Below are 14,148 nucleotides of genomic sequence, written 5' to 3' on the forward strand. Positions count from 1 at the left end.
AGTCGTGGGTCTAATAACTAATAATCTTGATGTGATGGGTGTTAACAATATTTTGAGATATCTATAACTGTGATGGTATATGAAAAAAGATTTCTGTTGGTGATAGTTACAGGTACTGTTAATACTACCTTGGTTATGAATATACTACCTATATTCACAATTGAAATATAAGTTAACAATTGATAAAAATAATGATGTGATGATCTTTTTTTCTATCCAAGTACAAGGGCCCCTTGAATTTGGACCATTGACCCCAATTTAAGAACCCTCGGCTTAGACTAAGCATCTTGGGTGAAAGGGAAATGACTGTCAACCATAGTGATCATCACAATGATTTTTATCTCTGGCTTCACAATATTTTCCAAAAGTAGAAAAAAATCCAGCTATATGTGAAATGACTGATGTGAAAGAGCTTGGAGTAGATAAAAAATAATAATGAAATCTGGGATAGTCAGAGTCGAGCCTCGTATTTCTTGAGCTGTAATTTGATACACACATACACATACATACATAAACACACATACACACATTCATTTTTTTCCTCTAAGGTATTCTTCTAGAGAACACACATAATTTTTGGCTGGCTGAGATTAGACATGAGTATGTCACTTGATCTTTTCAAATGTACCACCACTATTGAAAAAATTCAATTTGAAGTTAATATCAGTAGTATTATCTGTGTGTATGAAAGACTGTATGATTATTATGGGATTTATTAAACATATTCTTGTGCTGGGCCTTCTAATAGATCCTGTAAAATATATGGAGGAAGTAAAACCCAATTCCTGATGTCAAGAAGTTGATAATTATCATTATCTTCAGTTGTCAATGACCGGATATATCTGGATTCACTCTCAGCTCTTTCATTTACTAGTTGTTGGACCTTTGGACAAGTTAGTTACTTTTTCAGGGCCTTCCTTTACTTATCTTTAAGATAGGATCATTGCTAGTTCCTCCTCATAGAATCATTGCTCAATCAATGTTAGCTATTTTTTATTGTTGTTCTTAATCACTCACATCATCTTTGTTTACTTTCTAAATGTGAGTTCTGTGTTGATCTCTTTTCAGGATTTTGAACGTTCTCGAGCCTTTAATTTTCTGAATGAGATAAAGAAGAGGTTCCAGACTACTTATGGTTCAAGAGCACAGACAGCACTTCCATATGCCATGAATAGCGAGTTCTCCAGTGTCTTGGCTGCACAGCTGGTAAGATCTTTCTCAGGATAAGGTATTTTGATTTTTATCTTCTTTATTACCTTCAAATGCTATGAATCTAGGGGGCCCTGACCTGCAATATAGTTTTCTGATTGTGTTACTGTAAGTCAACATAATAAAACTTGCCTGATTAAAAAAAATGTAAAGGAGCAATTTTAGGGTAGAAAACAGTGATATTCTTTATTATCTCTGTATTCTCTATTAATAGTGGTCATAGTGTCTCATGATCGGAAGAGCATTAAAGATCATCTAGTTCAACTACCCATCTGATGCTTAAATGTGTTCAACATGCCAAATGATCTTTTAACCTGTACATAAACCTTCTACCCTTCCATGAGGCAAATTTAATTTTCTAACAACCCAAATTAATAATTTGAAACTCTCTTCATCTGTATGAGTCCATAATTATCAGCTTCGTGAGGTTTTACATGTGTTTATACCTGTGAAATACCACTGTACTCAAGACAGCATTTTAATCTCCCTAAAAATTCCCTTATGTCGGTCCCCTCCCCCACACTCTGCCCCAGGCAACCACTGATCTGTTTTCTATCACTATAAATTAATTTTGTCTTTTATAGAACTTTCTGTAAATAGAATCATACAGTATGTACTTTTTTGTGTCTTGATTGTTTCACTCAGTGTAAGGCTTTTGATATTCTTCCATGTTGTATAAATCAGTAGTTTGTCGCCCTTTTTGCTAAGTAGTAGTATATGCATATACCACAATTTGTTTATCCGTTTACCTGTTGCTGGATATTTGGGTTGCTTCCAGTTTTCAGCTATCATGAATAAAGCTGCTGTGAATCTCCATGTATGTCTTTGTGTAGACATATGTTTTTATTTCTCTTTGATAAATACCTAGGAATGGAATTGCTGGGTCATGTGGTAGGTGGTGTGTAATTAAAAAAAAAAATCATCACTTTTTTTTTCCAAAGTGGTTGTACCATTTTATATTCTCACCAGCAGTTCCAGTGTCTCTGCATCCTTGCCAATACTTGATGTGGTCTTAAGTTTTGCCATTCCAGTTGATGCGTAATGGTATCTCATTGTGGTTTTAATTTATATTTTCATGATGTCAGACACCTTTCAAAATGCTTCCCTTTTATCCACGAAACTATTTGAGTATAAAGACCTAAGCTCTAGGTATGATTTTGTTGTGAGTTTAAAAAAATGATGTATTGTAATTGAATACTTTCACTTCTCTTGTGTTTTTAATACTGAGTATTACATTTCTAAATTTTATACACACAGGCACACACATACTCTTCTGGCAATAAAGGCTTTTTAAATTGGTTACTTATAAACCTTTATTAGTCAAGCAGTTGGTTTGTTTCATACTCCCCACTAGGAAATGTTCATCTATGTATAACTGTATAAAACACTACCAACAACAAAAATACCAGTGCTTAGTCAAAAGTAAATAGGGTCAGCTAGAAACAATACTTTCAAATTAACCAATTTGTCATTAGCTCCAGATCTGTGTGACCTTCTGAACAAAATCTCTACCTGTTCCTTCATCTGTAAATAGAGATAATAATAGCATCGTTTCATAGAGTTTTGGGGTGGATTAAGTAATATCCCGTTTGAAGCACTTAACACAATGAAATGACTGGAACATTGTGTATTAAGCATCCCGTAATTGCTAGCTATGGATAATAATTTCAAAATATAAATTATCAGTGTCTTAGATTCTAGATCCTGTGAGAAGCCAATAAAAATAGTTTATATGTTGTGATCCTGGCAGATACAAGAACAGATGCTAAGAAGCTGGGCCAGCCCCTACCTCATCATACTCAAGAAGTGGGGAACGATTTTGCAGCATTCTTTCCCCCACTGCCCCAACTACAGTCTTTTTTCTCCTTTCTTCCTTGTCTGAGCACAGATTATATATGCCCCCAAATCTCTGCCCCATAAGTCACATGTATATTTGATATAATATTTATTTTATTTTATTTAAAATAAGGTAATTTTTAGACTATATACTTATAGTTTGTATAGAAGCATTTTTTTATGCTGCCCGTATTTTTTCCTGGGTATTGTAACATTTTTCCAGTGAAGTGACATGTATCTTTTATATCAATAGAGACATAATTTTATAGCATTCCTCAGTGTAAATTGTCATTCCCTTTATTTATGTTTTCCTATTGTAAATAATGTCTGGGTACCGTAAGTTAAAACTTATTTTCTTATAGAAGCATCACTCTGAGAATAAGGGCCTAGACAAAGTGATGGAGACTCAAGCCCAAGTGGATGAACTGAAAGGAATCATGGTCAGAAACATAGGTATGTTTCATGGCATAGTTTCATACATGTGGGCAAAAATAATAAAGATTACTTGACTGGGGTCAAATTATTCTAGAGAAGCCAAAATAGCACTTCCTTATTCTTACCATTGGGAGTTAATTGTCAGCTGAGACACCTATGATACTGTCTGCTTGTGCAAATGGTTTCTTCTTTGTCCTTGCAACTATTCTTCATTCTAAATTTATTACTTTGCTTAGCGAGACTAATTTCTAAGAACCTTATGATAATTCAGCAGTTTAGAATAATTTGGTCAGTTTGGTCATACAGTATTTCGCTGAGTTAATGTATCACAGGTTACCTAACCTTGCCTGAATTTTGGATGCATGGGTTCTTTAGCACAGTGTTACTCAGAGTGCTGTTTTGCAACCAGATAAGGAGCTTGCTGAAGAATGTCAATCAATGTTGTGCTTCCTTCATTGAGGCCCTCTTGCTATGAAAATAATGTCAATTAGCCTGAACAGTATGCTTAGAGACTTAGTCAACCAGTTGCAAACACTGTTAAGTAGGACTGATGTAGAAGTTTATGCTATAGTAACAGTACTGTTATGTCTTTGTGCCTATTATGTTTTTCTTATTTTCTTGAGATTAATTATCAGGAATGGAATTAACAATCAAAATGCGGAAACATTTTTGTGGTTCTTGATATGTATGTCTCAGCTATTTAAAGTGATTTCCTTTGATTTTAGTTTTAATTATATATCTAGATAGAGACTAGAGAATCTGTTGAGACAACTACTATTTGTTTTACTCTTTTTTTTGGTCACCAAATGTATTTATTTTGCCTGAAAGTGGAGGCAGACAATTGCTACAATATTATTTATTGCAGTCGCATAAAGTGTCCAGAAAAATCAACATTTTTAATCAACTCCTTTTAAATGACTTATTTTTAGAGTTACAGAAACAGCAAATTTAAAATGTGACAAGAACATTCCCAGTTAATTCCCTTTCATTTTTTTAACAGCTTAATTGAAATATAATTCACATATCATATAATTCACCCATTTCAAGTATAGTCAGTGGTTACTATATTCACAGAATTGTGCAACCATTGGTGCAATCAATTTTGTAACGTTTTTATCATCCCTAAATGAAACCCTGTACTCATTTGCAGTTACTCTTCATTTCTCCTCAACTCTCAGACCTAAGCAACAATTAATTCCCTTTTCATCTTCATAAATTTGCCTATTCTTGACATTTTGTATAAATGGAATCTTGTAACATGTGGCCTTTTGTGTCTTCGTTCACTTAGCATAATGATTGTGAGGTTCATTCATGTCATAGCATAAATCAGTACTTCTCTTGTATGACTAATAATTCCATTGCATTAATGTATTTTATGTATCTAGTCATTAGTTCATGGTCTAGTTATTATAAATAATGCTGCTATGAACATTTGTGTACAAGTTTTTGTGTGAGCATATATATATATATGTTTTTGGTTCTCTTGTTTACATACCTAGGAATAGAATTGCTGGATCACATGGCAACTCTTCAACATTTTGAGGAAGGGCCAAACTTTCTTAAAGTGACTGTACCATTATACATTCCTAATAGCAATGTATGAGGATTCTGATTTCTCCACATTGTTGCCAAAATGTATCTTTTTTGATTATACCCAGTCTAATGAAATGGTATTTTATTGTGATTTTGATTTGCATTTCCCTGGTGACTAATGATGTTGAGCATTTTTTCATGTGCTTATGGCCCATTTGTATATTTTCTTTACCTTTGGAGAAATGTCTATTTAAAAATACTTCGTTGTTTTTAAGTGGGTGATTTGTCTTTTTATGGTTGAGCTATAAGAGTACTTTATATATTCTGGATACTAGACCCTTATCAGATACATGATTTTCAAATATTTTGCTCTATTCTGTGGGTTGTATTTTCATTTTCTTGATGGTGTTCTTTGAAGCACAACAGTTTTTATGAGGTTCCATTTATTTTTTTCTTTAGTTGTTTGTGCTTTGAATATCATATCTAAGAAACCATTGCCTAAACCAAGATCATGGAGATTTACTCCTTTGTTTTCTTCTAAGACTAGTTTTAACTCTTACATTTAGGTCTGTGATCTATTTTGAGTTAATGTTTATGTATGGAATACAGAAGAGATCCAACTTAACTATCTTGAGTATGTATATACAGTTGTTCCAGAACCATTTGCTGAAAAGGCTTTTCTTTCCCTGTTGAATGATCTTAGCATTCTTATAAAAAATTAGTTATCAATGGATGTATGGCTTTATTTCTGGACCTTCAATTCTGTTCAATTTATCTTTATGCCAGTACCAGGCTGTCATGATTATTATAGCTTTGTAGTTTTAAAATCAGGAAATATTAGTCTTCAAACTTTATTCTTTCTCAAAATTACCTTGACTATTCTGGGTACCTTTCATTTTCCTGAACTTTAGGATGAGCTTGTCAATTTCTGCAAAAAAAAGCTATCTGGGATTTTGATAGGGATTGTGTTGAATCTATAGATCAATTAGGGGAGCCATTTTAACAATATTAAACTTTTGATCCATGAACATGGGCTTTCTTCCTATTCATTTAGATTTTCTTTAATTTTTTCCAACAATGTTTTATAGTTTTCAGTATGCAAGTCTTACATGACAAAGACTCTGCTTCACCAAGTTTTAGACAAGTTCCTCTGAGCACTCTTTTAAACTAGGTCTCATCCTTGGGCTCTATCCTTGGCCTGCCTAAGGAAGTCTTAGCAAAGAATCCTGCTAATACCCCACCCTTGATCAAGTTCCTCATCCCCTATATTTGATATATAAGTCCAGCCAGCTTTTAGCAGGAATCCTGTTAGGCCAGTTTAGAGAGAATGCCCTTGCCCTTGATGTCTCCTCTTAGTAATTTTCCATCTTCTGACCCCCTCACTCTGTTCATAGGCCACAAATCCCCACTGGTCTTGGTTGCATTAGGAGTTGAGCTCAATCTCTCCCCTCCATTGTGATAGCCTTGACCTCTATTGCAGTAATCTCAAAATCTGCCTTACCATTTTTTAACAAGTATCAGAATAATTTTTCTTTAACAATATCTCTTCTAACATCCTTCTTGCCTTGTTCCTAAGTATTTTTTTTTATGCTATTGTAAATGGAATTTTTCTGTTTCATTTTTGGATTGTTCAGTACCAATGTATAGAAATTTTATTGATTTTTATAAATTGGTCTTCTATCATACAACCTTGTTGTTCTCATTTATTAGTTCTAATAACTTTTTAATAGTTTCCTTAGGATTTTCTCTATATAGAATCATGCTACTTGCGAATAGAGATAGTTTTAATTGTTCCTTTTCAATCTGGATGCTTTTCATTTCTTTTTATTGCTTAATTGCCCTAGCTAGAACCTCCAGTATAATGTTGAATAGAAGTGGTAAGAGTGGACATCATTGTCTTATTCCTGCTCTTAGGGAGATCTTGAAGAGTCTTTCACAATTAAGTATGAGGTTTTTCATAGATGTCCTTTATCAGGTTGAGGAAGTTTCTTTTTCTTGTTCGTTGAGTGATTTTATCATTAAACAGTGTTGGATTTTGTCAACTTTTTTTACATCTATTGAAATGATGGTTTTGTTATTTATTAATATGATATATTATAATAATTGATTTTCAGATATTAAACCAACCTTGTGTTTCTGAAATAAATCACACTGCATCATGGTGAATAGTCCTTTTTGCATATTATTGGATTCATACTGCTAGTAGTCTGTTGAGGATTTGTTAAATGTCTGTATTTTTAAGAGTTGTTGGTCTGTCGTTTTCTTTTCTTGTGATGTCTTTGTTTGGTTTTGATACCAGGGTAATGCTGGGCTCATAGAATGAGTCAAGAAGTGTTCCCCTTTTCTTCTATTTTGGAAAGAGTTTGTGAAAGTTTTGTATTAATTCTTCTTGAAATGTTTGGTAGAATTCACCTCTGAAGCCACCTGGGCTTGGGCTTTTCTTTGTGTGAAGTTTTTTTGGTTTTGTTTTTGTTTCCTGAGGCGGGGTCTCGCTGTCACCCAGACTGGAGTGCAGTGACACAATCCTCTCTAATTCCTCTTTCATTCCCTTGATGGGAGAGTTACCTGCAGTCTTGACCTCCTAGACTCAGGTAATCTTCCCACCTAAGCCTCACGAGCAGCTGGGACTGCAGGCATGTGGCACCACGCCCGGCTAATTTTTGTTTTTTGGTTTTTGTGTAGAGACAAGGTCTTGCCATGTTGCCCAGGCTAGTCTCAAACTCCTGGGCTCAAGCGATCCACTTGCCTCAGCCTACCAAAGTGCTAGGATTACAGGCATGAGCCTCCGTGCCCAGCCTGAGGTTTTAAAATTACTGATTTAGTCTCTATACTTGCTGTAGCTCTATTCAGATTTTTTTATTTCTTGAGTCTGTTTAGCGGTTTGTATCTTTCTAGGAATTTGTGCATTTCATCTAAGTTACCTAATTTATTTACATACTCCTGTTCATAGAATTTCCCTAAGATCCTTTTCATTTTGTAAGTTTGGTGGTGATGTCTCCTTTTTCATTCCTGATTTTAGTAATTTGAGTTTTCTCTCTGTTTTACTTGGTCATTCTATGTAAAGGTTTGTCCATTTTATTGGTCTTTCTAAAGAACCAACTTCTGGTTTCATACATTTTTTTCTATAGTTTTTCTGTTTAATTTTTTCACCCTAATATTTATTTCCTTCCCACTGCTAGCTTTGGATTTAGTGTACCCTTCTTTTCTAGATCCGTAAGGTGGAAAGTTAAGTTGTTAGGTTATTAATTGAGATCATTTGTCTTAGCTCTGGCTGCCATAACAAAATTCCATAGACATAGTGGCTTAAACAACAGAAATTTATTTTCTCACATTTCTGGAGGCTAGAAGTACAAGATCACGGTGCCAGTACGGTCAGGTTCTGGTAAGGGCTCTCTTTCTGGCTTGCAGACTGCATTTTCTCTCTCTGTTCTCCCACAGAGCAAGGAAAAGAGAGCTAGCTGTCTAGTGTCTTTTATTTACTTGATATTTGTACACATTTATGGGGTATGTGTGATATTTTGTTACATGTAAAGACTGATCAAGTCAGGATATTTGGGGTGTCCATCAGCTCAATAATTTATAATTTCTGTGTGATGGGAACATTTCAAATTATCTCTCTAGCTATTTTGAAATATATAATACACTGTTGTTAACTTCAGTGAACCCTACTCTGCTGTCAAACATTAGAACTTATTCCTTCTATTTAACTGTATGTTTGTACCTATTAACCAACCTCTCATATTCCCTGCTCTGCCCCGCATACCCACACCCTTCGTAGCCTCTGGTATCTATTACACTATTGGCTACCTCCATGAGATCAACTGTTTTAATTCCCACATGTGAGTAAGAACATGTGATATTTATCTTTCCATGCCTGCCTTATATCACTTAACATAATAACCTCCAGTTACATCCATGTTGCTGTAAATGACATGACTTCATTCTTTTTCATGGTCAAATAGTATTCCATTGTGTTTATATACTACATTTTCTTTATGCATTCATGCATTCATGGACACTTAGGTTGACTCCATATCTTTGCTATTGTGAATAGGGATGCAATAAATATGCAAGTGCAGATCCCTTTTATACACTGGTTTCTTTTCCTTTGCATAAATACCCAGTAGTAGGATTGCTGGATCATATGGTAGTTTAATTTTTAGTTTTTGGAGAAATCTCCACACTAGTTTCCATAGTAGCTACACTAGTTTACTTTCTCACCAACAGTGTGTAAGTGTTTTTTGTTTTTTTTTTTCTTCATCCTAGCCAACATCTGTTATTTTGTGTCTTTTTAGTAACCATTCTAACTGCTGTGGTAACATGATATCTCATTTTGGCTTTTATTTGCATTTCTATGATGTTGAACATTTTTTTCATATACCTTTTGGCCATTTGTATGTCTTCTTTTGAGAAGTGGTTATTCATGTCGTCTGCCCACTTTTTAAGGGGATTATTTGTATATCTCCTGTTGAGTTCGTTATGTATTCTGGATATTATTCCCATATCAAATGAATAGTTTGCAACTATTTTCTCCCATTCAACTGGTTGTCTCTTCACTCTGTTGATTATTTCCTTCGCTGTGCAAAAGCTTTTTTTGTTTAATATAGTCCTATTTGTCTATTTTTCTTTTCGTTACCTGTCCTTTTGAGGTGTGTTAGCCACAAAATCATTTCCTAGACCAGTGTTCTGAAGTGTTTTCCCTATGTTTTCTTCTAGTAGGTGTATAGTTCTGGGTCTTAAATTTAAGTCTTTAATCTATCTTGGTTGATTTTTGTATGTGATGAGAGACAGAGGTCCAGTAATTCTTCCACATATGGATATCCAGTTTTCCCAATACCATGTATTGAAGGGAGTATCCTTTCCCCAGTGTACATTCTTTTTTTTTTTTATTTTTTGAGACGGAGTCTTGCTCTGTAGCCCGGGCTGGAGTGCAGTGGCCGGATCTCAGCTCACTGCAAGCTCCGCCTCTCGGGTTTAGGCCATTCTCCTGCCTCAGCCTCCGGAGTAGCTGGGACTACAGGCGCCCGCCACCTCGCCCGGCTAGTTTTTTGTATTTTTAGTAGAGACGGAGTTTCACGGTGTTAGCCAGGATGGTCTCGATCTCCTGACCTCGTGATCCGCCCGTCTCAGCCTCCCAAAGTGCTGGGATTACAGGCTTGAGCCACCGCGCCCGGCCCCCAGTGTACATTCTTGGCACCCTTGTTGAAAATCAGTTGCCTATATATGTGTGGCTATACTATGTGGATCAATGTCTGACTTTCACTATTCTATTCCATCGACCTTGTATCTGTTTTTATACCAAACCTTGCTGTTTTGGTTACTGTAGCCTTGTAATATGTTCTGAAGTCAGGTAGTGTGATGCCTCCAGCTTTGTCCATTTTGCTCAGGATTGCTTTGGCTATTTGGACTCTTTTTTGGTTCCTGAAATACTAATTTTAGGATTGTTTTTTCTGTTTCTGTGAAAAATGACATTGGTACTTTGATAGAGATTGCATTGAATCTGTAGATTGCTTTGGGCTTATGGTCATTTTAATAATATACATTCTTATGATCCATGACCATAAGATGTCTTTCTGTATCTTTGTGTCATCTTCAGTTTTTTTCATCACTGTTTTGTAGTTTTACTTGTAGGAGTCTTTCACCTCCTTGTTAAATTTATTCTTCGATATTTTGTATTTTCATAACTATTATAAATGGGATTGCCTTCTTGATTTCATAAAGTTTTATTTCACCAAGTTCATTATTGGTGCGTAGAAACATTACGGATTTTTGTATGTTGATTCTCTATTCTGCAACTTTACTGAATATATTTATCATATCTGGGAGTTTTTTGGTGGAGTCTTTAGGGTCTTTTAGATATAAGATCATGTCATCTGCAAAGAGAGATAATTTAACTTCCTCTTTTTCAATTGGGATGCCCTTATTTCTTTCTCTTGCGTGATTGCTCTGGCTAGGACTTTCAGTATTGTGTTGAATAGGAGTAGTGAAACTGGGCATCCTTCCAGTACTATGTTGAATAGGAGTGGTGAGAGTTTTCCAGTTCTTAGAGGAAAGGCTTTTAGTTTTTCCCATTCAGTATGATGATAGCTGTGAGTTTGTCATAAATAGCCTTTATCATGTTGAGGGATGTTCCTTCTATGCCTAGTTTTTTGAGAGTTTTTATCATGGAGAGATGTTGAATTTTTTTTGATACCTTGAACTATATATTTTTATTTGAATAGATAAAAGTAGAATATCCTATTTTCCTTTTGAGCTATGTCATCATATGGCTACAATTAGGGATGAAAATGGAAATGTTTCACCCTGACCCATTGCAATTTCTATGTTACACATTTGCTCTTTTTTTTTATTATTATGCTTTAAGTTTTGGGATACATGTGTAGAATGTGTAGGTTTGTTACATAGGTGTACACATGCCATGGTGGTTTGCTGCACCCAGAAATACATTAGGTATTTCTCCTAATGCTATTTCTCCCCAGCCCCCCACCCCCACCCCACAACAGGCCCCTGTGTCCATGTGTTCTCATTGTTGAACTCCCACTTATGAGTGAGAACATGCGGTGTTTGGTTTTCTGTTCCTTTGTTACTTTGCTGAGAATGATGGTTTCTGGCTTCATTCATGTCCCTGCAAAGGACATGAACTCATCCTTTTTTATGGATGCATAGTATTCCATTGTGTATATGTGCCACATTTTCTTTATCCAGTCTATCATTGGTGGGCATTTGGGTTGGTTTGAAGTCTTTGCTATTGTGAATAGTGCTGCAATAAACATAAGTGTGCATGTGTCTTTATAGTAAAATGATTTATAATCCTTTGAGTATATACCCAGCAATGGGATTGCTGGGTCAAATGGTATTTCCAGTTCTAGATCCTTGAGGAATCGCCACACTTTGACAGTGGTTGAACTAATGTACACTTCTACCAACAGTGTAAAAGTGTTCCTGTTGCTCCACATCCTCTCCAACATCTGTTGTTTCCTGACTTTTTAATGATTGCCATTTAATGATCGCCATTGTAACTGGTGTGAGAGGGTATCTCATTGTGGTTTTGATTTGCATTTCTCTAATGACCAGTGATGACGAGCTTTTATTAATATGTTGGCCACATAAATGTCTTCTTTTGAGAAGTGTCTTTTCATACCCTTCACACACTTTTTGATGGGGTTGTTTTTTTCTTGTAAATTTGTTTAAGTTCCTTGTAGATTCTGGATATTAGCCCTTTGTCAGATGGATAGATTGCAAAAATTTTCTCCCATTCTGTAGGTTGCCTGTTCACTCTGATGATAGTTTCTTTTGCTGTGCAGAAGCTCTTTAGTTTAATTAGATCCCATTTGTCAATTTTGGCTTTTGTTGTCATTGCTTTTGGTGTTTTAGTCATGAAGTCTTTGCCCATGCCTATGTCCTCAATGGTATTGCCTAGGTTTTCTTCTAGGGATTTTATGGTTTTAGGTCTTACGTTTAAGTCTTTAATCCATCTTGAGTTAATTTTTGTATAAGGTGTAAGGAAGGGGTCCAGTTTCAGTTTTCTGCATATGGCTAGCCAGTTTTCCCAACACTGTTTATTAAATAGGGAATCCTTTCCCCATTTCTTTTTTTTGTCAGGTTTGTCAAAGATCAGATGGTTGTAGTTGTGTGGTATTATTTCTGAGGCCTCTGTTCTGTTCCATTGGTCTACATCTCTGTTTTGGTACCAGTACCATGCTGTTTGGGTTACTGTAACCTTGTAGTATAGTTGGTAGTCAGGTAGTGTGATGTCTCCAGCTTTGTTCTTCTTGCTTAGGATTGTCTTGGCTATATGGACTCTTTTTTGGTTCCAAATGAAATTTAAAGTAGTTTTTTCTAAATCTGTGAAGAAAGTCAATGGTAGCTGGATGGGGATAGCATTGAAACTATAAATTACATTGGACAATATGGCCATTTTCACTATACTGATTCTTCCTCTCCATGAACATGGAATGTTTTTACATTCATTCGTGTCCTCTCTTATTTCCTTGAGCAGTGGTTTGTAGTTATCCTTGAAGAGGTCCTTCACATCCCTTGTAAGTTGTATTTCTAGGTATTTTATTCTCTTTGTAGCAATTGTGAATGGGAATTCACTCATAATTTGGCCCTCTGTTTGTCTTTTATTGGTGTATAGGAATGCTTGTGATTTTTGCACATTGATTTTGCATTCTGATACTTTGCTGAAGTTGCTTATCAGCTTAAGGAGGTTTTGGACTGAGACGATGGGGTTTTCTAAATATACAATCATGTCATCTGCAAAGAGAGACAATTTGACTTCCTCTCTTCCTATTTGAATACCCTTTATTTCTTTCTCTTGCCTGATTGCCCTGGGCAGAACTTCCAATACTATGTTGAATAGGAGTGGTGAGAGAGGGCTCCTTGCCTTGTGCTGGTTTTCAAAGGGAATGCTTCCAGCTTTTGCCCATTCAGTATGATATTGGCTGTGGGTTTGTCATAAGTAGTTCTTATTATTTTGTGATATGTTCCGTCAATAGCTAATTTATTGAGAGTTTTTAGCATAAAGCGGTGTTGAATTTTATCAGAGGCCTTTTCCGCATCTGTTGAGATAATCATGTGGTTTTTGTCGTTGGTTCTTTTTATGTGATGGATTACATTTATTGATTTGCATATGTTGAATCAGTCTTGCATTCCGGGGATGAAGCCCGCTTGATCGTGGTAGATAAGCTTTTTGATGTGCTGCTGGATTCGTTTTGCCAGTATTTTATTGAGGATTTTCACATCGATGTTCATCAGGGATATTGGCCTGAAATTTTCTTTTTTTGTTGTGTCTCTGCCAGGTTTTGGTATCAGGATGATGCTGGCCTCATAAAATGAGTTAGGGAGGAGTCCCTCTTTCCCTATTGTTTGAAATAGTTTCAGAAGGAATCGTACCAGCTCCTCTTTATAACCTCTGGTAGAATTCGGCTGTGAATCCTTCTGGTCCTGGACTTTTTTTGCTTCGTAAGCTATTACTGCCTCAAGTTCAGAACTTGTTATTGTTCTATTCAGGGATTTGACTTCTTCCTGGTTTAGTCTTGGGAGGGTGTATGTGTCCAGGAATTTATGCATTTCTTCCAGATTTTCTAGTTTACTTGCATAGAGGTGTTTATTGTATTCTCTGATGGTAGTTTG

The 14,148-nt window shown here is 35.6% G+C and overlaps 1 protein-coding gene across 3 annotated transcripts in view; it reads left to right on the plus strand.

The window, feature by feature from the left end:
• VAMP7 (vesicle associated membrane protein 7) overlaps positions 1-14,148 on the plus strand; it is a 59,036-nt gene that overhangs the window by 15,238 nt on the left and 29,650 nt on the right. For all 3 annotated transcript variants that reach the window (XM_005595067.5, XM_005595064.4, XM_074029753.1), the window contains 2 exons: positions 1,069-1,206; positions 3,408-3,498. In XM_005595067.5, the coding sequence (XP_005595124.1) occupies positions 1,069-1,206; positions 3,408-3,498 (229 nt within the window). The remainder of the gene's footprint in view (positions 1-1,068; positions 1,207-3,407; positions 3,499-14,148) is intronic.

This window comes from Macaca fascicularis, chromosome X (genome assembly GCF_037993035.2).
Source record: "Macaca fascicularis isolate 582-1 chromosome X, T2T-MFA8v1.1".
NCBI lineage: Eukaryota > Metazoa > Chordata > Mammalia > Primates > Cercopithecidae > Macaca > Macaca fascicularis.